Here is a 25998-nt window from a genome sequence, read left to right on the forward strand (position 1 = left end):
TTTACTTGCCCTGAAGAAGATACTTGTATAACCAACATGCATGATTTTGAAACCCTTTGTACATGTTTAGGTATAAATACATGTAGTTAAAATGAGTCTGAAGATGTAAAAGGAACTTCAGAATAATGACAAAACAGAATGTGTTTGTGTAATTCACAATACTGATTATTTTTTAAAATACAATTGTTCTGCCCAGTAAGATTTCAGTGAGATTTAAAACAATAATACTGAGTGAGTCATAGGGTTGCGGGAGTTAAGCTAGGTATCGACTTCCAACTTGCTTGAAAGGACTGGAGAGATGATGAGTAAATGAAGCACATAAATCAGTTCGAGCAGAGACGTGAATGGAAGAGAAGATGAAAACAGATTTATCGTCAGAGTACATGCATGACATCACATACAACCCTGAGATTCTTTTTCCTGAGAGAAGGTGGGCTCAGTCAAGAAGACTGAGCCTCAGTGCATTTTGATTTAATGTGGAAGTCTATGCTGCAATGTATCAAAAAAAAATGCCATTCCTCTCTCCCTCTGCTTCCAATCTGGTAGTACTGTTGCGAGGAAAGCTCTATACTTTGTCAGGAGTTTGAGTAGATTCAGCACATCAACAAAAACTCTCGAAAAATTTCCCACAGGTAGATCGTGGAGAGCATTCTGACTGGTTGCATCACTGTCTGGTACGGAGGTGCCAACGGACAGGACAGGGGAGAAAACTCCAGAGCGTTGTTAATTGGACCAGTGACATCATGGGCACCAGTCTTCACTCCATCAAGGATATCGACAAGAGGCAATGTCTTAAGAAAGCAGCGTCTATACTCAAGGAACTCCCTACCACTCAGGCCACGCCCTCTTCGCTCAGCTACGATCAGGAGGCTGCGGCACAAGAGTAGCATCCTCCACCTCTGCCATCCAATTTCAGAAAGGATCATGGACCACAGACACTGCCTCCCTTCCTCCAATTCTCTTGCACTATTTATGCACTTTTGCTGCAAAACAACAAATTTTGTGTCATGTCAATGACAATTAATTCTGATTCTCTGGTGGTTCTGAGGAGGGGTAGATGCAATGACCTCTAAGCTTGCTTAATCCTCATCTACTATTACCTCGATGTGCCTTTTTCTTCTGCTTGAAATTAAGTATGGCCAAACTAACTGTGGGTGTGATTTAATGTAATTTTTTTTCAACACCTTTCTCCCCAACTCTTTGCTGTGAATTAAACCTCATGATAATGATATTGAGTGTATTGTCATGCACATAAGTGCACTTATGACTGGATAGCCAAATTTGGCTCCAACGTAAACCATAAATTTGTTGATGGTTTTAATGCCTGGGATGCTCTCCACAACAGTTCTGTAGGAGTTCCTTCACCAGAAACATTGGAGTGGTGCTCCAATGTTTGACCAGCATTTCTTTTTCTCTCTCTCTACTGTGTTACAGCTGTGAATATCGACTTAACGAAGTAAACTCCGTAATTGCTTATCTTGAAGTTACCATTGGAACATAGCAACTCCATGAATGTGATCAACATATAAAATATTGGCTGACAGAATGGACAGACCAATGATAGGTGAAATGGAGTGTCTAATTCTTCTAACCAACTGGAAAAATCTGAGAGAAAATGACAAAGAGGCTGCCAGAGAATATTACTACTACAGTAATAAAAACCTAATGCTGGAGAAACTCAGCAGGTCAAACAGTGTACTTTATACAGCAAAGATAAAGAATCATAACCAACATTTTGGGTTTGAGTCCTTCATCATAGTATCTAGATTCAGGTGTTTCAAAGTTCAAATTTACTCTCAGAGTACATACATGACATCACATACAACCCTGAGATTCTTTTATCTGCGGGCCAGGCTGAATTTCTACTTATCAGTTGTGTGAAATGAACTCAAGCAAATTAAAAAATGTAAACAAATTGACTGTGCAAATAGAGGAAAAAATTATTCAGTACTAAATAACGTGCAAAGTCAGAGTCCTTAAATGAGTCTCCGATTGAGTTTGTTGCTTAAGAGTCTGATGGTGGATGGGCAGCAACTGTTCCTGAGCCTGGTGGGATGCCTGATATTTGACATTACTGAGGAAGAAATCAGGCCTGAAACGCCACCTGCCTTTTGCTTCCTATGGATGCCATGTGATGTGCTGAGTTTCTCCAGAACATTTGTGTACTGCACTGCCAGAGAGTAGTGGTAATGAATTCACTGATTGTAAAAATGGTGGAAATGGCATTGAATGGGGCTTTTTGAAAGGGAATAGGGAATAAACAAAAATATTTTGCAGAGCTTTTAGGAATGCTATATGAGAATGTGCTGCTTGAGTTATTTGAGTCATGTATCTTGTTCTCAGATCCTTGTAATTTTCTGAATTGGTATTTTAAAGTCATGCCTAATACAGGTATATCCTGCTTTACGAATACTCGCTTATGGAAATTCACTTTTATGACAAAACCTGTGTTTGCTATCTGACTGAAATTTGAATGGATTTCCACTTTTATGAAAATATTGAATGGGTCTTTGCTTTACGCCAGTTCAGCTTATAAAAGCTTTCATAGGAATGCTCTACTTTTGTAAAACGAGGTATACCTGTATGTGGTTAGCGCAACGCTATTGCAGCAGTAGTGACCTTGGTTCAAATCCAGTGGTGACTGTAAGATTTCAGATTTATTGTACATGACATCACATACCACCCTGAGATCGTTTTTCAGATTTCAGATTTATTGTACATGACATCACGTACCACCCTGAGATCGTTTTTCAGATTTCAGATTTATTGTACATGACATCACATACCACCCTGAGATCGTTTTTCAGATTTCAGATTTATTGTACATGACATCACATACCACCCTGAGATTGTTTTTCAGATTTCAGATTAATTGTACATGACATCACATACCACCCTGAGATCGTTTTTCAGATTTCAGATTTATTGTACATGACATCACATACCACCCTGAGATCGTTTTTCAGATTTCAGATTTATTGTACATGACATCACATACCACCCTGAGATTGTTTTTCAGATTTCAGATTTATTGTACATGACATCACATACCACCCTGATATCGTTTTTCAGATTTCAGATTTATTGTACATGACATCACATACCACCCTGAGATCGTTTTTCAGATTTCAGATTTATTGTACATGACATCACATACCACCCTGAGATCGTTTTTCAGATTTCAGATTTATTGTACATGACATCACATACCACCCTGAGATCGTTTTTCAGATTTCAGATTTATTGTACATGACATCACATACCACCCTGAGATCGTTTTTCAGATTTCAGATTTATTGTACATGACATCACATACCACCCTGAGATCGTTTTTCAGATTTCAGATTTATTGTACATGACATCACATACCACCCTGAGATCGTTTTTCAGATTTCAGATTTATTGTACATGACATCACATACCACCCTGAGATTGTTTTTCAGATTTCAGATTTATTGTACATGACATCACATACCACCCTGAGATTGTTTTTCAGATTTCAGATTTATTGTACATGACATCACATACCACCCTGAGATCGTTTTTCAGATTTCAGATTTATTGATTTCAGATTTCATATTTATTGTACATGGCATCACATATCACCTTGAGATAATTTTTCAGATTTCAGATTTATTGATTTCAGATTTCAGATTTATTGTACATGACATCACATACCACCCTGAGATCGTTTTTCCTGCAGGCAAAGCAGAATTACCACATATTGGTCATGCGAAAAAGAACTACACACAACGTACCCATGCAAACAAATAAAGAACTATAAAGAGATAATGAATGTAAACAAACTGATTATGCAATATAGAGAGAATAAGAAAGATCAATCAAATGCAAGAGTCCTTAAATGAGTCCCTGATGGAGTTTGTCGTTGAGGAGTCTGATGGTGGAGGGGTAGCAGCTGGTAGTGTGAGTCTTGTGGCACCTACACCTCTTTCCTGATGGCAGCAGCGAGAACAGAGCATGTGCTGGGTGGTGTGGAACCTTGATGATTGGTGCTGTAGGTTCTCTCCATGTCTGCATAGACAAATTTCCCCCTTCAAAACATATGGAGGTGATAAGTTATTTGGCGAGCATAGACTTGTGGGCCAGAAGAGCCTGTTACTGTGCTCTATATTTCAAAGCAAAATCATCCTTGGTTATTTTCAGCATGTGCTCTCCCATGGGCCACTGTTCAGGTATGTTTGTTTATTTCCTGCTCCAGGTCGAAAAGAACAAACATGTAATCTAAGGGTCAACATGACTTTACACTGACCCTGTGTTATTCCCATTCTGTTCTCCCAAGAATCTCCTTAATTTACCACAGGTTCTAACACTCACTTACACTCTAAGGACAATTTATATTGATCAGTTAGGGTGTGGGGGACAGATCCAGGCACCAGGAGATACTGGGGACAATGTGCAAAGTCCACTTGGGCTGCGTGGGCTGCAGTTACTGGCTTGGGCTAATCCTATAACCCCTCTCAAACCTATGCCCTCGAGCGCCAAGAAGCACTAGGGCAATGGGTGATGGGAGCATCACCTCCCACAGGGTCCCCTCCAGAAAGGTACGGGTATGCCATTAATTTTGGGATCCCTTGCCATTTCTTTCTGATCACCAGATCAAAATCCTGGTGCTTGCTCCCCAGCTGCTCAGAAAGACTACAGCAAGAATCAGAAATTATTGTCATGAACATGTGTCATGTAATTTGTTATTTTGTGGCAGCATTGCTGTGCATTTCTGATGGACAGATTGCTATAAATTACACTTCCATAAATATACTATTTAAAAAATAAATAAATTAATGCAAGAGAAGATTAAAAAGTGAAGTAGGGTCGGTAGTTCATTGTCCATTCAGAAATCTAATGGCTGGGGGGATGAAGCTGCTTTTGTACCTTTGGGTGTTCATCGTTTGGCTCACACACTACCTTCCTGCTGCCATCAGGAAAGAGGTGAGAAGAGGGTATGACCTGGGTGGTGAGGGTCCTTGGGGATAGAAGCTGATATCTTGAGACACTGCCTCTTGTAGATGTCCTTAATGGAGTTAAGACTGGTGCCCACGATGGCGCTGGCCAGCCTTTTCCTGCTCTGTGCATTGCCACCACCTCACCAGACAATGATGCATTCAGTCAGCATGCTCCCCCCAACACATCTGTAGAAATTTGGAAGAGTCTTTGGTGACATATCAAATCTCATCAAACTCCTAATGAAGTATAGCCGTTGGCGAGCCTTCTTCATGATTGCATTGACGTGAAAGCCCCGGGAGAGATATTTAGACATATTGACACCCAGAAATTTAAAGTTCTTTACCCTCTCTATTGCTGGGGACTCCTGGTTCTCCTGGTTTTCCCTTCCTGAAGTCCACAATTTAAGTTCCTTAAATTTACTTCAGAGCAAGGTTGTTGTGAAATCACTCAACTGGCTGATCTCTCTCCACCCTGTACATTTCCGACTGTGATTCTGCCGACGACTGTTGTGTCATCAGCAAATTTGTAGATGGCATCTGAATTTTGCTTCACCACACAATCACGGGCGTAGAGAGAGCAGAGTAATGGGCTAAGTACGTATCCTTGAGGTGTGCCTGTCTTGATCGTCAGTGACGAGATGTTAATACTGATTTCCACTGTCGTATTCCAATGATAAAGTCACTGGTCTGATTGCCGGGTGGGGGTGGGGTGGGGGGGGTAGGTGTGGCGGGTGCAGCAGAGGCCAATGTTTTGAAGCTTGCTGAAGGGATGAAAGCTGATATGACCAGGAAGGTGGATCAGCACCATCTGTGCTTGACAGTTAGAAATGGGCATCAAATGTTCTGTATTGTGTATTGGCCTATGTGTTGTGTGGTTTTATGTTAAAAAGTGATAGTTTGCCTTAGCGAGCCAAGGTGAAGGTGGACTGCTGAGAGAGTGGGAGATGGACTGAGCATGTGCAGAAAATGATGTAAAAATTTCTGGGCTTGGACGATAAACCACCACTGGGGGTGCTGTGGAGTGGAAGAAGGCCCAGAGCATGAGTCATGGTCTGGAGGACAGTTTAGAATGTTGGGCATTTAATAAAGGGATGAAGATTCCGAAGGCAGCCAGAAGGATCCGGACCAAGCCAGTGGTTCCTCTCTCTCTGCATGCAACACAAGACAACTTCGAATTTTGTGCTCTCTCTCTCAAAGGTCTTTTGGCTTCAGTTTACCAAACAAACTGAATTTTGTTTATGATTTTTGCTTCAGTTGAGATCGAAGTTTTGTGAGTCTTGTATGTTTTGTGTTTGTTTTGTGTCTAAGTTTTTCTATGGGCTGGTTGGAAATATAACTTAGACTTTGATTACATATGTTATATTTAGGCTGGGGAATTTATTAGTTTTACACTGTTATAGAGATTTGCATAATAACCAGTGGGCATTGATATAAAAGGGGGGATTTTGAATTAAAGTTTGAAGGTGAATTTTTTGTTAATAAAGTAATTGTTCATCTTTACCCCTGTGTGATATGCCTGCTTTGTGGTTGCTGGTTTGATCTTGTAACAACATCTATCAAAGGATAAAAATGGCAGTGGAAGGTGATATCTGCATTAACGCACTGTGTGAGCTGAGGTATTGTGTTGGAATTGGTGTGTACTGACATTCATAGGGTACATTCCGCTTGGGGATTGTGTAGGAATCATAAATATATTCTGCGTGAATACCTGCTTTTTGTTTGACAAATGTTAATCAAGTGGTTATTTTCCATTTCTTTTCTGCAGAGCAACTGAACCAACTGGCTGAGAATCCCTGAAATAATGCTTTATTTCAGAAGTTGTGGTTCATTGCCTTGAAATGACTTAGCACTTGGTTAACTGATTGTGCCAGGAATCCCCTCACACAATCACTGTTCGGTTTTCTCTGGTTGATGCACAGAATTATCTAGTGATGCTTTGTGAATTGAACCAGCAGTTCTCTTTTCATGTGTAGTCTCGATGGTGGAGAGAAAGGGACAACATAAGAGCACATCGTACTTATCACGAGGGGCCTTGTGTCTGCTCTGCTGCTCAACGAGGTTATGGATAGTCTTCGACCTCAGTGCCACTGACTTGCAGTAATCCTATATGAAATAAATTGATTGATATCTTGACTATCTCCGCATTAAATCAACTCCTTATTTTGAGATGAGCTAAGGGAAATATAAGCTTCACATTCATCATGCATTGGAAGAATTTTGTACGATTCAATGAGATCACCTCTCATTCTATTAAATTCTTGAGAACCATAGACCCAATCTGCATTATCCCTTCATGGGATAAACCTGTGATGCCAGGAACCTGTCCAGTGGTCCTCTGCTTTATTGGGAAGATCTGATTCCCTGATGGTTCAAGTCCATTTCACTGAGGTTCAGTACACAATAATTACAGTAAGACATCTTCACTCTTAGCTTTAATAAAATAGGTTAAAATTTCAGTAGACATCAAAATGGATTTACGTCTTTTCTGCAGATATTAGTGTATATTTCAGGAGACCTTTTGAGCCAGTGTTAGTTACGTAATGGGGAACAATGCAAGAACGTGAAGAGTTAAATATTGTTATTGTTGTTGGATAAGTTCATAGCCAAAAATTCAGAATTAAGGGTCTTTGGAGCCCTTCATACAGGGGTTTTAAACCAGCATCTTTAGAACCTGCATCAGAAGGATCAGGTCAGAAATATATTAAGAATGTTAGTAAGTTAGTCAGATAGGAAATACATCAATGAATCACTCTGAGGCTTGGAAGCCAACAGCAACTTTAAACAAATACTGTATGTGATGGAGAAAAAAAAACCTGCATGTAGCTGGATTGTGTATGAGATGGGGCCTGCTGCGGTGGGAATGATTAGATTTACCCACTGGATTCCACCAACAATGTTTGTGGCAAAACCTTAGCCTATTTTAGGGTTAGTTCTATGCATAGTCGATGATGTAGATTTTTTTTTTAATTGTTGTTTTCAGTCTTATTTTGTGCTCCAAGTTTAGTCCTGCCTGTTTTGTGACTACCTGAAATACGTGTGTAATAGTCAAGTTTTGGGGACCAATTTTTCGGGTCAAATTTGGGGGGTGAACTTTTGCATGGATACTACTTTTGACCACGGTAAGTACCTGAATTGCTCAAGGTGTCGGGAGCTCTGGTGGGCGGGCTGCCAAGGTGAGGATCCATGGTTGGGGCATCAGGAGCTCGGTGGGTGGGAGGCCAAGGGAGGAGGATCACGGTGTTGGGGCCAAAAAGTAGGGGGAGGGAGGGGGGTTGACATTTTCACACGATATACGGAAAATATGCGATTTTTGGACCAAAAATAGGGGTTTGGAGGGTTGACCTTTGTACGGGATCAACTATTACCTGAGTATATACTGTATAAACTTTGTGTTGCCAGTTGCCACGGATTATGTATTTTGTAAATAACATTCTGCCAGAGGATAGTAATTCGCATTTCAGATGTACAAGGTCAAGGGTTTACTCTCCCATTCTCCAATCTAAACTCTCATGTTATCACTGCACTACTGGAGTTGTCTTGGGAAGGAGGACCATCGCCTTCCCAAGATCGTGTTATATGGCGAGCTCTCCACTGGCCACCGTGACAGAGGTGCACCAAAGAAAAGGTACAAGGACTGCCTAAAGAAATCTCTTGGTGCCTGCCCCATTGACCACCGCCAGTGGGCTGATATCGCCTCAAACCGTGCATCTTGGCGCCTCACAGTTTGGCGGGCAGCAACCTCCTTTGAAGAAGACCGCAGAGCCCACCTCACTGACAAAAGGCAAAGGAGGAAAAACCCAACACCCAACCCCAACCCACCAATTTTCCCCTGCAGCCGCTGCAACCGTGTCTGCCTGTCCCGCATCGGACTTGTCAGCCACAAACGAGCCTGCAGCTGACGTGGACTTTTACCCCCTCCATAAATCTTCGTCCGCGAAGCCAAGCCAAAGAAGAAGAAGACTGGAGTTGTGCTTCGTATGAGCTGTTAGATCCAGGTTAACCATCTTAGCAGTATTTAAAGAGAAGAAGAAGGTTCAAAGGGGTTATTCCCTGTGATTTAGCCAATGTTTCTCTCTGAAGCAACACTTACACTGGATGACTAAGTGATTTTTTTTCCCATTGCTACTGTTGGAAATTAGCATTTCTTTTACAGTGTTCAAAAGACACTTGGGCAGATATATGGATAGGAAGGATTTAGAAGGACAATGGACTAAATCCAGAAATACAACTTGTTCAGCATGGATGAATTGGGCTGAAGGGCCTGATCTATGCTGTATGACTCTCAAACTATAATGACAGAGACAAAAAAAACCTGGTAGTTTCACCACAATGAATTGCACTCTATAAGTACAGCAAAACAAAATTGGAATATTAGAAATGTTTGAAATATTCAGCAAGTCGGACAGCATCTATAGAGAGAGAAAAATGGAGTTAGCATTTCAGGTTTCTGACCTTTCATGGAAAATCATGAACTAGACCAATAACTCTCAAACTTTTATTGGCCATGGCCCTCTGAGGTCACTGCTCAAAGTTTATGGGCCCCCACACGGACACGGGGAGAACATACAAGCATCAGATTCGACCCCAAGTTGCTGGCGCTGTAACTGCATTGCGTAGACCGCTATGCTGGGCTAATTATTACTACACTAGGCCGCAGAGCCCACCTCACTGGCAAAAGACAAAGGAGGAAAAACCCAACACCCAACCCCAACCCACCAATTTTCCCCTGCAACCGCTGCAACCGTGTCTGCCTGTCCCGCATCGGACTTGTCAGCCACAAACGAGCCTGCAGCTGACGTGGACTTTTACCCCTCCATAAATCTTCATCCGCGAAGCCAAGCCAAAGAAAAGAAAGAAAGAAGAAAAGTTTGTGTGAATGTTTGCGTTCAATTTGTAGATCAGTTGCCTTATCCCATTTCAGAGCAGCTCTTCTAGTTCATCACCATTGCCTTGATTACAAAATAGAGCAGAATATTTAGACTTAGTCAGTGTTGTGTTGACTTATAATCTAGAGTGAAGTTTCCATGTTTGATGAGTGCATATTGCGCTGAAGCTTTGGCAGTCTCTTTGCACAGATATTCAATTTCGTGAACAGCATCTTTTTGAACGACCTACATAGAAAAAAGTAAATTAATGGATCAAAGCAAGCATTTAACGCTATCATGCTTAATGTGCTTTCCTTTATGTAATATAGGGCAATCTGAACTGAGCACTTGAAAGCATCTCGGGTCTGGCTAAGCGTATATGGGATCCTGGCAAAATGAAAGGGAACAAAACAGACGAAGAATATAGCCAGCACAAGAAAAACGTTAACGTTGATTTTCTTTGAATGCCTGGAGCTGCCTCTTATTTTCTGGTAGGATTTATACAGCTCCCTGCTTATCAGGATGTAGCACACCACTATTATCAACAGGCTGCCCCAGAAAATAATTTGGCAGACGAAGTTCACTATTTCATGCCACTTCAAGCCCAGCCTGGTCTTGAGCGAGGAACACTTGCGTTCGTTCTGCGGCATGGAGCTCCCCTTGAACAGCAGCATGTTGGGTAGCACCAGGAGAAACAAGGACAGCCATATGGTTGCCGAGATAATCTTCGCAGTCCTGGGTCGGCAGGTTCCCGGGTGGCCGAATGGCTTTACTGCCTTCTGGTAGCGGTCCGCACTGATCAGCATGAGAAATATGATGCTGATGTACATAGTCAGATAAAAGATGACCGAACTAACTTGGCAGACAAAGATTTGGAACCTGGGTGTTCTGAACTGCGACTCGACGATAATTTTAAACAAGAACGTCAATATCATCAGCGTGTCAGCCATGACAGTGTTCTTGAGGTACACAATGAAGTTCGACTTGCTTGGTATTTCAAAGAAGACCCAAATGGCCAGACTATTCATCAAAAAGCCAGCAATGAAGAGGATGGTGTAAAACATCAAGAAAATCATTTGGCTATTCCTGCGGTCTGGTGCACACTTGACTTTCACTGTACTGTTGGAAGAGTTGAAGAAGCTTCCAGTCTCATTCAGATCCATCTCTAAATAAGCAAATTATAAAGCAAAGCTGGTGACGAGAGCTTATGGTCATATACACAAGTACAATGTACAGATACATCAAAATTCTTTGTTGCTGCATCCACACAGGAACGTAAGATACACCAACTACAATATTATAAATGAAATTACCACAATATGCCGATACAGAAAAAGAGATAATAAACATGAGAGGGTAAATGACTATTAACAATTGCAGTTATTGCAAGAAGTTTTAAAAGTGCAGTCAGATACGGAAGGACTTAAGTTGATTGCGTTATATTCAACTTGCCCTGTCTGAATAATCAGTTTTATTGGTCTGACCAACTCTGCCTCTCGTTCCTGAATCCGAGAGATGTGGGCTCACTCCAACTTCATAACTTTGAACACAAAACTGGAGATTGACAGACCAGTGCAGTGCGAAGGGACTGTGGCAAGGTCAGAGGAGCTGCTGGTAATTTCCAAAGACGCTGTGGTTCATTTTAGAAGCAGTGCTGTCTGATATTAATCCTTCAATAAACATAATTAAAATGTGTGTTCGTCATCACACTGCCATTTGAAGGAGTGAGATGTGGAAATATTGGAGGTGTGTTTCTGACAGAATTGTAGAAGTACTTGATTGGCTAGAATTATTGTGGGATTAACAAAGATTTTCTAGGGGGGGGCAGAACATAGAACGTTACAACAGAGTGCAGGCCATTTGGCCCATGATGCTGTGCTGATCTATATGGTGTATACAAAAAAATCTTTAAAAAAAAAACTAAAAAAGGTTAGGACTTTATTCCTTGAAGCATATAAGAATGCAGGGAGATTAGATTGAGGTTTACAAAATTACGAGGGGTATAGGTAGAGTAAATGCAAGTAGGCTGTTTCCACTTAGATTAGGAGAGATAGCTATGAGAGGACATGGCTTTAAGGTGAAAGGGGAACTTCTTCACTCAGGGAGTGGTGGGAGTGTGGAACGAGCAGTCATCTGACGCGGTAAGTGCGGGCTCACTCTTAAGTTTTAAGAATAAATTGGATAGATACATGGATGGGAGAGGTCTGGTGGGTTATGGAATAGGTGCAGGTCAGTGGGACCAGTGGAATGATGTTTCAGCACAGACTAAATGGGCCCAATGGCCTGTTTTCTGTGCTGTAGTTCTCCCTATCTCATAGCCCTCTAGTTTTCTTTCATCCAAGTGATATACAAATATACGAAAATGAAAGTTCTTTATTTACGTAGCATCCTTCATTTGCTCTTTTGACTTCTTGATGGATTAAATCAGAACAAACAATACAGATTGTGGAGATGAATTTTAAGATTTTGTTGTGATAGAGGAGGAGGCTATTCAATTCACTCAGCCATGATGGTTTCTGGAGCATTTCACTCGTCAACCATTCACCTGCACAAGGGGAGATTTATATTGACCAATTAACCAATCAACCAACACTTCTGTGGGATGAAACCAGAACACCCAGAGAAAATCCATATGGACACACGGAAACTCCTCACAGTCAGGACTTGAAGTCAGGATTTAATCTGGTTCTCTGGAGCTGCAACATTCTGCCCCCATTTTACCATTAAGTTTTATTGAGCGTGTGAGGTGCCAATCAGAAAGAGTGACAGCAGTTTAATGTGCACAAGGATGGAATTACGCTCGCTTCAGAAAAACAGGCACAAAAATCTGGCTTGACATTGTCACTTGAGTTTGAATCTGGCGCTGTCTGCATGGAGTTTGTATGTTCTCCCTGTGTCTGCATGGGGTTCCTCAGGGTTGCCTCGCACCCTTCAAAAACATGTATTGTTTTGGTGTATTTGGGTGGCACGTGCTTATCGGCTGGAAGAGCCTGTTATCGTGCAAATAAAATGAATGGATATTATTTTATTGGAGATTGGAACATGCAAATGGATTCCAAAGTTTCTTACATGATGACAATAAATGTACTTGAAAATTATTTACTTAGCTGCAAAGTTTGTTTTGGAATATCCTGAAGCTTTCGAGGTTGGATGTCTTCCATTACATTTCTCTATTTGTGTGTTCATATTCGCCCGCTGTCAATGGCAGAGGAATCTTGTGTGCAGCTAAACTTTACAGGAATGGAAATAACCATGGGAAATATTGGGCGCATTGGGTCATAAACTTAGAATACTTGAAAAGGTCATGAAAAAAAACAATTGAACTATTTGGAAACATTTTTGTTGAGGCCAAGGAACTGGACATTAAGCCTCTTGAATGAAGGAAGTCCCAAACAATATTGGGGAAGTTAAAGTCATCCACAATGACAACTTTGGAGCTTTTCCGTCTTTCCACCATCTCTGTTTTTCTACCCCCCCCACTGTTTACTGAGAGGCCTGGAGTCTGACCCCCATCATTTTGATTGCACTCATTTCTGAGCTCTCTTCGGTGGATAGCACTGCCGAGAACTAATGCAACTCCTGATTGCTATCAAGCAAGCAATCTGCTAAAAGACAGATTCGGCTGCCCTTGGAATCGCATCTTAAAAAAGGCAAATTTTCAAGTGTCTTAAGTGGAGGCATATTTTGGTTTTAACCATTTTTTCAACTGATGCCTTCAAACAAAATGTACATGGAAATTATTTGAATGAACTGTGTCACTTGCTTTTGCGGAGTGGTGGAAGTGAGCGATATGGCCGGAATAGATATTATTGAGCCCAATTTGTTGTCATAGTGAGAATGAAGTGTTAGTATTAACAAGCAGAAGTATGAAATGGAAAGCCTACACTCATTGTGAAAGTCATGTGTGGTGTATAATTTAACCCTAACCTTATCTTTGTTTAAATTCTAGGATTTATAATCAATTGGATGGTATGGTTAACACAATGCTATTACAGCACCAGTGATCGAAATCTGGGTTCGAATCCCGCATGGTCTGCAAAGAGTTTGTACGTGCTCCCTGTGTCTTTGTGAGTTGCTTCTGGATGCTCCAGTTTCCTCTCACCATTCAAAAAGTACCGGGGTGGTAGGTTAATTGGGTGTCACACGCTCGTGGACCAAAAGGGCCTGTTATCACGTTGATGGTCTAAATTTTAAATGTAAAAATTTTCTAAATTTTTCTGTTTCTATTCTGGATGTCCCAGAGAGCCCTTCAGCTATTGAATGAATTTTGATGTCCAGTTTCTGTGCAAAATAGGAAATATGGCCAAATTGAACACATGAAGGTTCTGGAAGTAGCAATGCGATTGCTAGCCTGTTTCAGTAATGTTGATTGTACTGCCAGTACGATCAAAGACAGCTACTGCAAAAAGTTCAGTGAGATATTTTGCGTTTTACTTCAGGGAGCAGGTAATCCGTAAGGGTTCCTTCAGAGATGCACTGTCAGCCTAGAATTTTGAAGTGCAGCATCAACCTATAATCCTGTTAGGAGTGATGCGCTCCGAGCTGCAGCTGATGGCTTTGTGTTAAAGATGAGGGCAAACCTATCTCAACCCTTACTTGCATAATTCACATTTAAGAATTGGATTTGGAGCAGAGGGTGGTTCAGTGAATCTCAACGTGGACAGAGTCCTTAACCATTAGCCCCTCTGCTTTTAAATTCGTTTGAACTTCATGTTTTACTTTCAACCCTCAGAATGTTATTTTGGTGAGAAAAGAAACTCTTTCAATGCTTACAAGGTTTCTCCTTTCAAAATCTCTCTTTGCTCAATTTGTTTTCCTCTGTGCGATCGGCATACCCGCAAAGTCCCAGGAAGAAAGGGAAATGCAATTCAGCTGGGTTTCCAAGTGCAAGAATAGGATACAAAGAAAACCTGCAGATACTGAAAATCTAAAATCAAGATAGAAAAATAAACGTACAAGGTTTGTAGATTAATTGGAGCAGCAGGTCCCTGTTACTCTAAATTTTTTAAAATGAACCTTTCCTTTCCATTGTATTTCTCTTCTGGTCAATCCTGGAAACTACGATATTAATTTACACATTGATAATTAATCAGTTAACTCTCTGAGATGTTTAGTTCATTACCTTTCTTTGCTCTTGCCTGCTGATTCCACTGGATCAGACGGTTGTAGGTGTCAAATTAGCTCACATTCTGCTTGGGCGAACGTGAGTCTGTTGGCTTAAGTGTCTTCAGGAAATATTCCCTCCGAAGAATTAAATGTCATGTAAATATTTTGGTGAGTATGCCCTTTTATCAAACTCATTACAGATTTATGTCATCAGTTCTGCTTTCTTGGCCTGATTATGTAAGACAGCTACAGGGGTTGGTCATCTGGTCCGTCGAGCCTGCTCTGCCATTCAATAACACTAATTCCCCTATTAGTCAAAAGTCTATCTGTGTTTTAAATACATTCTTTGAGGCAGTCTCTCTACTGCTTCCATAGGCAGAAAATTCCACAGATTCACTGCTCCATCTTAAATCTACTCCTCCTGAATATTGAGATTAAGCCTCTAGTCCTCGATTCACCTGTCAATGTAAAGAATCCCCTTTCATAATTTTATATATCTCTAAAAGATTCTCCCCCACCGCCCCCCCCACCCAACCCATCCTTCTAAACTTCAATGAATGTCATCCCAGAATGAGTATAGTTCCAGGCTACTCAGACTCTCCTCAATACTTTACTCATTTACAGTTATTGTAGGAGTTAACACAACACTATCACAGCATCAGTGACCCGGGATTGAATCCGGCATTGTCTGTAAGGAGTTGTATGTTCTCCCTGTGGCCCTTTTCCCTCCTCTCCTCCCCTCCCCCTGCCTGCCTGGTTGTTGCTGTTACCGGCTCAGGCCTGAAACTTTGGTTATCCTTTACTTTCCTGGTGAGTTTCTCCAACTCTTTTGTGCAGTCCACTACATTCCCAGCATCTGCTACTTTTTGGCTCTCTTTAAAAGGTGAGGCACGGTAGCACAGTGGACCAGGAAACTATGATCTGATCCGAAAGATTTGAGCCATAACCTGGAGTTTTACGTTTCAAGGTTTTTCAAAATTGTCATGTAATAGTGTAGAATAGGTAACATTACACAAAATTTGCTTTTTGCCTGCTGTAACCGATGCCATTTACACTAAGAGAGAAGGAGAAACAAAAGAGAGTCCCTGAGTGTCCGTGGATTTTCCTCCAGGGCCTCCTACAGCTGCACAACTCCTGTTTGATCCATCGGCAGCCAGAGCTCCAGATCCAAACCTCCAACACAATCAGGAAGCCCTCAGAGCGTGAGGCCCTTTGGGAGTCCTTCTTGCCCTCAATACCCTCTGGAATCCTGGCCTCATTACCTGCTTCTCGTGAGGCAGTCTCCAGCAGCCCACAGCCCACTTGGGTCCCCCAACCGTAAGTTGCCTGCAGTCTGTGTGGATCTCTCAGCCGCCAAGTTCCTCGCTAGTCTGTCTCCGTGATCCCCTTTACTTCTCTTTCTCAACAAGGGGTGTTCTCCCCATTTTTGGTGCCCTGCGCCGATCTGCTGCTCCCCTGGAGTCCACAACCCCTCGAGGTTGATGCTCAACACAGACGTCGCCATCTTGGGTATATGGGGAATTTAAATTGAATCATGATGGTGAAACTTCAGGATTGGAGGAAAGAGGTAACTTATACAGTGAAGTCCTTTGAGAAAGGAATGTTTATTCAATCTGGCGATGTCCCAGATCAGGGTTAGTGAGAGATGGAAAATAAATGTGATGCCAATATCCCTTGAGATAAAAAAAACCCCACATAAGTTACAGAATATCTTTTCAGAGACCGTTCTGGGGAACAATATTAAAAAAATGTCTGGAAGAAAAACATGAGACATTAATTCTGATTTTTTTCCCAATGAGTATTCCTTGCCTTTTCTGTTTTCATTTCAAATTTCTAATGTCTGCACATTTTGTTTTGCTTTTTGATGAAAAACATTTTTCTCTATTTTTTTCTCAATGCTTGTAGATATCAGAGTCTCTGATTTACTGTCAGAGTACATACACGACATTACGCACAACCCTGAGATTCTTATTTTTCCGGCCAGTGTGACAGAATTATTGGCAGTGCGGACGAAAAACTGGCTCAACCTACATACGTAAACAAGTAAAGAAATGTAAACAAACTGATTGTGCCATACAGAGATAGAAAGAAATAAAAGTTCAAAAAATAAAGGTCCTTCAGAGTTGCTGAGGAGTCTGATGGCGAAGGTGTAGCAACTGTGGTGGTGCGAGTCTTGTGGCACCTATACCTTTTTCCTAATGATGACCTGAATCATAGATGATGTTTTGTATCTTGGAGGAACATGCGGCAATGATTTCCAAGAGGCAGCTGCACCATGGAGAAGAGTAAAGAGAAAGAAGAAGTGGAGGGGAAGAATAGAAGGAACCAGATGTGAATATGTGTAGTTGTAGCACAGTTGTTACATTTCTGGACCAGTAACCTCAAAAACTGAGCTCAAGTTCCACCAAAGCGATATGGAATTTAAAATCGATTAACAATCTGCAATTTGGTAAAACAACCACCAGTCTTTCTGAATAGGATAATTAAAAACTATTGAATTGATGTAAGGATGTCTGTTTTACCAGTGTCCTTCAGGAGAGACAATCTGCCATCTTTACCTGGTTTCATATCCTTGTAAGTCCAGATCCTCTGCATCTTAATCTTAAATATCCTCTGACTTGATCTAAAAGCAGTCATTTGTAGATAACCACCATCTTCTCAATGCTAATTGGGGATGGGCTATAAATGTTCGCTTTGCCAACAGTACCCAGATTCTGAATATTAAATAAATGAAAATACAGAGAGGAAAGAACAAATTTAAAAAAAAATCATCCAACACCAATTTATTTTGGTTTAAATCAGCCATTCTCAACCAATTTTTTTGACCATGGGCTTCTTAGTTTATGGGCCCCCTTTCTTTTGAAGTTGTGTTGGTCTCTTCTGCATGTTTCCCCTCCTGATTGCATAAAAACCATAAAAGAATAATTTAATTTAGACACACAGCATGGTATCCGGTCCTTCCAGCCCATGAGCCTGTGCCGCCCAAATAACCCAATCAACCTACATTCCCCCCCCCCCCCCCAAACATTTTAAATGATGTAAGGGAACCAGAGCACCTGGAGGAAACCCACGCAGACACGGGGAGAACGTACAAACTCCTTACAGACAGCGGATTAGAACCTGGGTCGCTGGTGCTGCAACCACTAGGCTAACTGTGCTGCCCCTTTCTCCCCTAAATGTGTTGTGGGCTATACCCTCCCCCCCCCCCCCCCCACCCACCCAGTTGAGGATGGCTGGTTTAAATTGTTCTGTTCCTTGCAAGAGCAATAATCTTTTTCTTCATAAGGCTGTTAAATGACATCTTCATTTTTGTTTTTCCAGTGAGTTTAAGGGGTAGATAATGAACAGATGCAGTGAACACCAAACTCACAGGGAGGTGATTCATCCTCTGTGGGATTAAGAGCAAAACTGGGCAAATTACCAGCAATTTATGATCATTCATAACATAACATAACATAACAATTTACAGCACGGAAACAGGCCATTAGGCCCTTCTAGTCCGCACCGAACCAAACACCCCTCTCTAGTCCCACCTCCCTGCACAATGCCCATAACCCTCCATCTTCTTCTCATCCATATACCTGTCCAACCTTTTCTTAAATAATACAATTGACTCCGCCGCCACTATTTCTCCCGGAAGCTCATTCCACACGTCTACCACTCTCTGAGTAAAGAAGTTCCCCCTCATGTTACCTCTAAACCTCTGCCCCTTAATTCTTAAGTCATGTCCTCTAGTTTTAATCTTTCCTCCTCTTAACGGAAATAGTCTATCCACATCCACTCTGTCTATCCTTTTCATAATCTTAAATACTTCTATCAAATCCCCTCTCAACCTTCTACGCTCCAAAGAATAAAGACCTAATCTGTCCAATCTCTCCCTAGACTCTAGATGCTTAAACCCAGGTAACATTCTGGTAAACCTTCTCAACCTTCACAATTGATAGAATTCTTCTTCTTTGTTACGAGTTTCTCGATGCTCGGCAGGTTGAGAATGCTGACCACCATCTGACTTTGAAAGCTGATTGAGCTCCAAGGTCATATCTGTCCAGTAGTGTTGACAATTAAGCTGTAGTTTTAAATTTAGGCATACAGGATGGTAACAGGCCCTTCCACAAGCTCATGCCCCTCAAATACATCAATTTAAATTTGGACGAAGTTAAAACAAGACTTCCTAAAACATTTTGAACGGCTCAGGCCCGAAACATCAGTAAAATATCTTCATCTCCTATGGATGCTGCAAGACCTCCTGAGTTTCTCCAGGATTTTTATGGTTTTACTACAATCATAATGTCTGCAGGCTTTCAGTTTCATTCCAAAAGCACACTTTTAGAGATAATTTGTATTATTAATGGACTCCCAGTTCAAGTGTAATCCAGCCATTCTAATGTTTTCTCTATTAAACATTTGATTGAGTTTACTTACTCATTGTTCATGAAAGCGAGTGTGGTCTGGTTGGAGGTGCCTTTTTCAGATAGAAAAGTAAACCAACTATGTCACCTTGGCACAGAAGATCCCATTGCGAAGAAGAGCCTTGGAATTATTGCCAGTGTTCTGGCCAGCGGTTACCCCACGGCCATTAAAACAGATAATCAGGCCCATTGCTAATGCTGAGAGCTTACCCTCCACGTTCTATTATCTGTTACACTCAACTATATCCTTGGCTGTAAAGTGCTTTGGTAGGTCTCGAAAGAGAGGTGAAAAACACTGCAGGAAATGCTTAGAACTATAAAACATTACAGTGCAGAACAGGCCCTTCGCCCCTTCCAGTCTGTGCTGAACTATTTTTTCTGCCTAATCTCACTGGGCCATATCCTTCCATACCCCTCCCATCCATGTTCCTCTCCACATTCACCAATTCAGCTGGCAGCTCATTAACACTCCCACCACCTGCTGTGTGAGGAAGATCTCCCCCTCCCCCCATCCGTTCCCTTTAACTGGCATGGTTAGCACAACACCATTAGAGTGCCAACGATCTGGATTCAAATCTGGTGCTATCTGTTAGGAGTTTGCACATGTCCGTGTGGATTTTCCTCTGGGACTCCGGTTTTCTCCTTCCCTTCAAAACATACAGGGGGAGGGGGGGTATCTTGTATGTTAATTGGCTGTATTTGGGCGGCACAAGCTTGTGGCTCAGAACGGCCTGTTACTGTGCTGTTATGTTGGTGGGGGGGGGGGGGGGCTGAGAGACAGAGAGAGAGAGTGAGAGGGGGAGAGTGAGGCAGAATTGAGAGTCAGTACAGAGGTTTAGGAGAATCTCTTAGCATTTAGAATTTGAAAGGAGAGTCGCCATTAGTTGACAGTCATAGAGATGTACAGAATTTAGAAAAGGCCCTTCAACCCATCTCTTCCATGCTGAATGAATTGGCATTCCGAGCTAGTCTCATTTGCCTACATTTTCTCTACATCCACTTCCTAACCATGTATCTCTCCAAATGCCTTTCGAACACCGTAATTGTTCCTGTTTCTCTAGCTTTCTGTGACATCTTGTTCTAGACGTGGCCCACCCCTCTGAATGAAAATGTTGTCTCTCAGATCTCCCTCTCACTTTAATCCTCCGCCTGCTGGTTCCAAAATCATCTACCTTGAGGGGGAAAAAAAAGTGATACAGGCGCGATCGCCCCTCAGCGCGATTAAACTGGTAGATTATCAAGAGGGCAGAACAGAAGAAGCACAGATATTTTAACAGAGAATGGGTTTGCAAGGCCAGTGCAGGTGGATTGAAGTTAAGTAATTGTAGCAATGAGAATGAGAACAATGCAGATGACGATTTGTGTGTCAAAATGGTTTTTAAATAGATATTCTATCCCTCTCGTTTGGAGTTATGGGAATTGTGGTACAATTTCTTCCAGAAAGGCAAAACAAATCCTGAAAATTAATGCATTGGAGAGGCCTCAGGTTTTGTTGGTTGATGCAATTTAGTCAGCGTGCTGTTGTTCAGACATTAGTTCATTATGAAAGAGGAATGGATGTTACCAAATTTACTTTTATGCTTTTTTTATTTCTGGTTTGATGATGAAACAAAAAAGCACTTTCTATCTTGCACATCAGTTAGAAATGTACGTCTTTCCGGTTAAGTTGAAAAGGTTGAATAGCCACATTTTCTCGTTGAATTGCTTCCTATCGAGCTCTTAAATGCAGGGAGCTGCTAATCAAATGTGACTAGCAAATGAGCATTTATTATTTATTCAGTAGCCCATAAATTAAAGCATTTGCATCAGTTTAATAAAAATAAGCATTCTAATATGCAGGCAAAAACAGCCTAGTGGTTAGCGCGGCACTATCACAGCCCCAGCGACCCGGGTTCGAAACCAGCACGGTCTGTCAGGAGTTTGTAGGTTCTCTCCGTGTCTGTGTGACTTTTCCATGGGTGCTCCGGTTTCCTCCCACCCACCAAAACATACAGGGTAATCGATTAATTTGGGTGAAATTGGGCATCACGGGATTAAATGACAGAATCTGCTTCTCCCGTGCTGTAAATAAAATGAAGAGGGCCCACCAAAGAATATCTTATTATTAAAGACTCAGAAACAGAATTAGCCTCGGTGTTGGGTTGATCAAATGGAGATCTTTAATGTTAAGATGGGACTTGATCGTTGGATGAAAAGAAGATGTGTCTGTTTTGGTTTGGCTGCCAATAACATTGATAAGGAATTCAGGAGGAATTTATTCCTTTGGTGAAAGCCAATCTTGCTATGTTGATAGTATTGAGAAACTTTAGTGTCACCAAGTCACCTTTACTCATTGACCAACTCAGGCCCCTGCATAAATAATACCTCCATTTTAAAGTACTCACCCTCACGAGCTGGGCCTTTTATCTTTGGAGCGATGAAGGTGACCTAATAGAGGTATATAAGATTATGAGGGGCTTGGAGAGGGCAGACAGCCAACGCCTTTTTCCCAGGGCGACAATAGCAAATACCCGAGGTGAGTGAAGGAAAGTTATGGGAGACATCAGAGGACTTCTTTTACACAAGAGAGAAGTGGGTGCCTGGAGTCCATTGACAGAGGCTGGTACAATAAAGGCATTTAAAAGACTTATGTGTATGTAAGAAAAATAGAGGGTTGTGAAGGTAGTAGGTTAACAGAAGCTCGCACGACGTTGGTACTGTACAGTGCTGTAATATTCTCTGTTCAATTTTCAAATCTCTTACGTCTCACACCTTACCTCTTCTCCACCAAATGTACCAGCCCTCTCTTCCCTTCCTAAATCTCTCCATCATCTGTTATTCAACAATCCTTCGGCTCAGCATTTATTATCTGCTGTCGTTATTGTCCCACAAGTGGCTCAGGGTCAGATTACGTTTGAGACGGTCTCTCTTACATTGAGGAAATGCGCAGCTGGACGTTGTTGTTGCTGAAGCTGGACAGGTGCACAATGGTGAAGGGAATGGTTTGCATTGATAGGAAGGAACAAAATTCCCATGGAAACGAACGCTCACGGATGCTTTCGTCGTGCCAACGCAGTGACATCACATGCTTTGCTTCATTGCTGTGATATCGTGGGACTTCTGCTGTGTCATAGAGCCGGAGACCCAGGTTCAAACACAATCTGCTGGAGGAACTCAGTGGGTCAAGCAGAGCTAGTGGGAGTGAAAGAATAGTTAATATTTTGGGGCAGAACCCAACCCGAAACATGGATCGGTCTTTTTCTCCCACCAATTCCTCCATTACGCGTTGTCTCTTTTGCTCCAGATTCTAGCATCTGCAGCTTCCTGTGTGCGTGAAACTGGTCTTGGTCCAGCCTTGGAGGATTTTGCATGTTGGTTTCTTCCAGGTGCTCCAAATTCTCCCAACGTCCCAAAGATAATAAATTTAGCCACAGTGTTTAGGTGAGTGGTAGAATCTGGCAGAAGTTAGTAAGAATAAAAAATGGGGTTATTACATTTTAATTATACTTTTAATTTTAAGATAGCCACAGCATGGTAACAGGCCCTTTTGGCCTGCGTCCATGCTGCCCAATTGCACCTAATTGATCTACCACCCCTGTATGTTTTTGAACAGTGGGACGAAATCATAGCATCCGGAGGAAACCCATACAGATACGTGGAGAATGTACAAACTTCTTTCGGACAGCGGCAAATTCGAACCCCATTTGCTGGCGCTGTAATAGTGTGGCGCTGACAGCTATGCTAACCAGATTAATAAAGGATTGGTATAAATAGGTTGGTGTGGACTCTGAGCTGAAAGCCCTTTAATTGTGCTGTATCTTTCCATGATTAGTTTTAAATAAGGGTCAATTCAGAAGAAAGTATTTATTTTCCACTCCTGAGCTTTGGATCTGTCCAATTTCAAGAGATGATGTGAAATTTTGATAAAGTAAATACTTTCTGAACTTCTTTCCACTTTTTCTCCCCATTGCATCGTGGAAGTGTCAATCCCCAAAAAAGGCCATCTGATCCTTCTGACGAGCCAGTCATCAGCCCTCTTTGCTACAGCTTTCCAATTATTTTCCCCTGTCCAAGGCTAGCTTGTTTATTGTCACATGTACCGAGGTGCAATTAAAAATGAAGGGCAGATGGCAGGATTACAGATGGAGATCAGTTAGAACCGAGCAAAGGTAACATCATTTTGCTGGCATGAGGTTCATTCGTCTGATAACATTACTATTTAATGTTGTGATTCATCTCTGTGGGAGAAGGTAACTATGTAATGGTCAAAGATTTCAGTACCAGACATTAACCACTCAGTAGATTAGAAGGAGAGCTTCCAAAATTTAGTTCCATTCATTAAATGGAGCTTGGATCGGAAGTGAAATACTGCACATAGTCCACGACATTGGATGTTTCATACAATCCATTCATTTTTTACTTCAAACTCTGTCTGTACTACTCTATTACTATCTACTGTGTGCATGTGTGTGTGTGTGTGTGTGTGTGTGTGTGTGTGTGTGTGTGTGTGTGTGAGAGAGTGTCTGTGTGTGTGTGTGTGTGTGTGTGTGTGAGAGAGAGAGTCTGTGTGTGTGTGTGTGTGTGTGAGAGAGAGTGTCCGTGTGTGTGTGTGTGTGTGAGAGAGAGAGTGTCTGTGTGTGTGAGAGAGAGAGAGAGAGAAAGAGTGTCCGTATGTGTGTGTATGTGTGTGAGAGAGAGAGAGAGTGTCTGTGTGTGAGAGAGAGAGAGAATGTCCGTGTGTGTGTGTGTGTGTGTGTGGTGTGTGTGTGTGTGTGTGTGAGAGAGAGAGAGAGTGTCCATGCTGTGCATGTGTTTGCTTGTTTTTTTTAATTAATTTATTCACAATTTGGAATATTTGCATTTCTGCCAAGGCATTCCAAACTACCCTTGAGAAGGTGATAATGAGAAACTTTCTGGACTTCTTCAGTGTCTCTGGTACATCCAGTGCACTATTGAGTAGGGAGTTCTACAACTTAGAGCCAAGGAATTGCAGTGTTTGTGCAAGTCGTTGTGGTGATGGTGAAAGTACAAGTTCTGGACGCAGCTCTTCTGTGCAATGGAGATCATGAGGTTTGGAGCTGCTGTTGCAGGGGCATTGGTGAGTTATTGCACTGCAGTCAAGGCATGCAGGTGGTGGATTTAATAAATGCTGAGGATGATGTGCAGGGTACAATGACCTGTTTGCCTATGCTCCTTCCCTTCCTCATCCTCCCTCCCTCCTCTCCTCTCCTCCTCCCCCCGAAGGGCCCAGGCCTGAAACTGGTTACCCTTTACTTCCAATGGATGCTATGTGACCTGCTGAGTTTCTCCAGAACACCTGTGTATTGATTGGATTTGTCTTTTGTGAACAGAACATCCCTGGCAATCTTCCGCATTACTGAACAGATGTCAGTGCAGGAAATGCTCTGGAGTTTGTGTCATCAAAACTGCTGCCAAAAATCCACTCTGGGCTCACATCTTCTTTTCACTCTCATGTAAAATCCACCTGGTTAACGACCTCTCCATAAAAAAGTTATCTTTCACTATTAAAAGTTATAATTTTGTTCTGTCATCCACGGCGAATCTTTATGAAGTATGCTTTTTTAAAAAAAATTTAATTTAATTTAAACATACAGGACGGTAACAGGCCCTTTATGTTTTGAAGGGTGGTCGGAAACCAGAGCTCCCAGTGTACACCCACGCAGACATGGGGAGAATGTACAAACTCCTCAAAGACAGCGCTGGATTCGAACTGGGTCACTGGGGCCATAATAGCGTTGTGCTAACCGCTATGCCGACCGTGTATGCCACAGCGGAATTTCATGTTAAAGAAGCTGAAATTTATGTTCTCTGGGTTGAGTTAATGCATTTTGACCTCCAATCGCAGGATGAAACCTCAAGTCACGAGTGTAATCAGCGAATGATTCTTCTTTACGGTGTTGGGAAGCAGAGGGATGAAGCACGGCATCAGCTGAAGAAGATTACCAAAGATATCCTGAAAATCCTGAACAAGAAAAGCACAGCAGAAACCAGTGAGTCACAGAAAGGAGCATCGTCCAATCTATCAGAGCAACCATTTGTTTTCTCTCCCCTCAAACAAATCTGCACTTCGTTCATTAATTCGAAACCCACACAAAACAAGTACAAAAATTGACTACTGATGCTTGAAATTTGAAATAAAAATGAAACACTGAGCAGGTTAGGTAGCATCTGCAGAAGGTTCACATTGCAGGTCGTCTGAATTGGGAAAGAGAGAAGAAGTTAGGTGAGGGAGCTGCATAAGACGAGAATTTGGAGTATTCTGTGCCGTTCTGGTCACCTAACTGCAGGAAGGATATCAATAAGTATGAAAGTTCCTCAAGTCTGAGCAAATGCCTTGTAAACATTCTCTGCACTCTAAGTTACAGGGAAAGATTAAACAGGTTAGGACTTTATTCCCTGGAGTGTCAGAGAGTGAGGGGAGTTTTGATAGAGGTATACAATAGATAGAGTAAATGCAAGATGGCTTTTTTCCATTGAGGTTAGGTGACACAAGAACTAGAGGACACGGGTTGAGGATGGAAGGTGTAACGTTTAAAGGAAAAATTAGGGGGAACTTCTTCACTCAGGAAGTGATGAGAGTGTGGAATGAGCTGCCAGCATAAGTTTTGACCTACGAAAAATGGATGGGAGGTGTATGGAGGGTGATGGTCCTTGTTA

At 41.9% G+C, this 25998-nt stretch overlaps 2 protein-coding genes across 5 annotated transcripts in view; one reads left to right on the top strand and one right to left on the bottom strand.

The window, feature by feature from the left end:
• LOC138742700 (mediator of RNA polymerase II transcription subunit 12-like protein) overlaps positions 1-25998 on the top strand; it is a 404210-nt gene that overhangs the window by 243582 nt on the left and 134630 nt on the right. For all 4 annotated transcript variants that reach the window (XM_069897449.1, XM_069897451.1, XM_069897452.1 and 1 more), the window contains one exon: positions 25187-25331. In XM_069897449.1, coding sequence (XP_069753550.1) covers positions 25187-25331 — 145 coding nt within the window. The remainder of the gene's footprint in view (positions 1-25186; positions 25332-25998) is intronic.
• LOC138742703 (P2Y purinoceptor 12-like) lies at positions 8784-10989 on the bottom strand. The gene has a single exon (XM_069897457.1). The coding sequence runs from the start codon at positions 10987-10989 to the stop codon at positions 9970-9972; it is 1020 nt and encodes a 339-aa protein (XP_069753558.1). The 3' UTR covers positions 8784-9969.

The sequence above is a fragment of the Narcine bancroftii genome, chromosome 9 (assembly GCF_036971445.1).
Source record: "Narcine bancroftii isolate sNarBan1 chromosome 9, sNarBan1.hap1, whole genome shotgun sequence".
NCBI lineage: Eukaryota > Metazoa > Chordata > Chondrichthyes > Torpediniformes > Narcinidae > Narcine > Narcine bancroftii.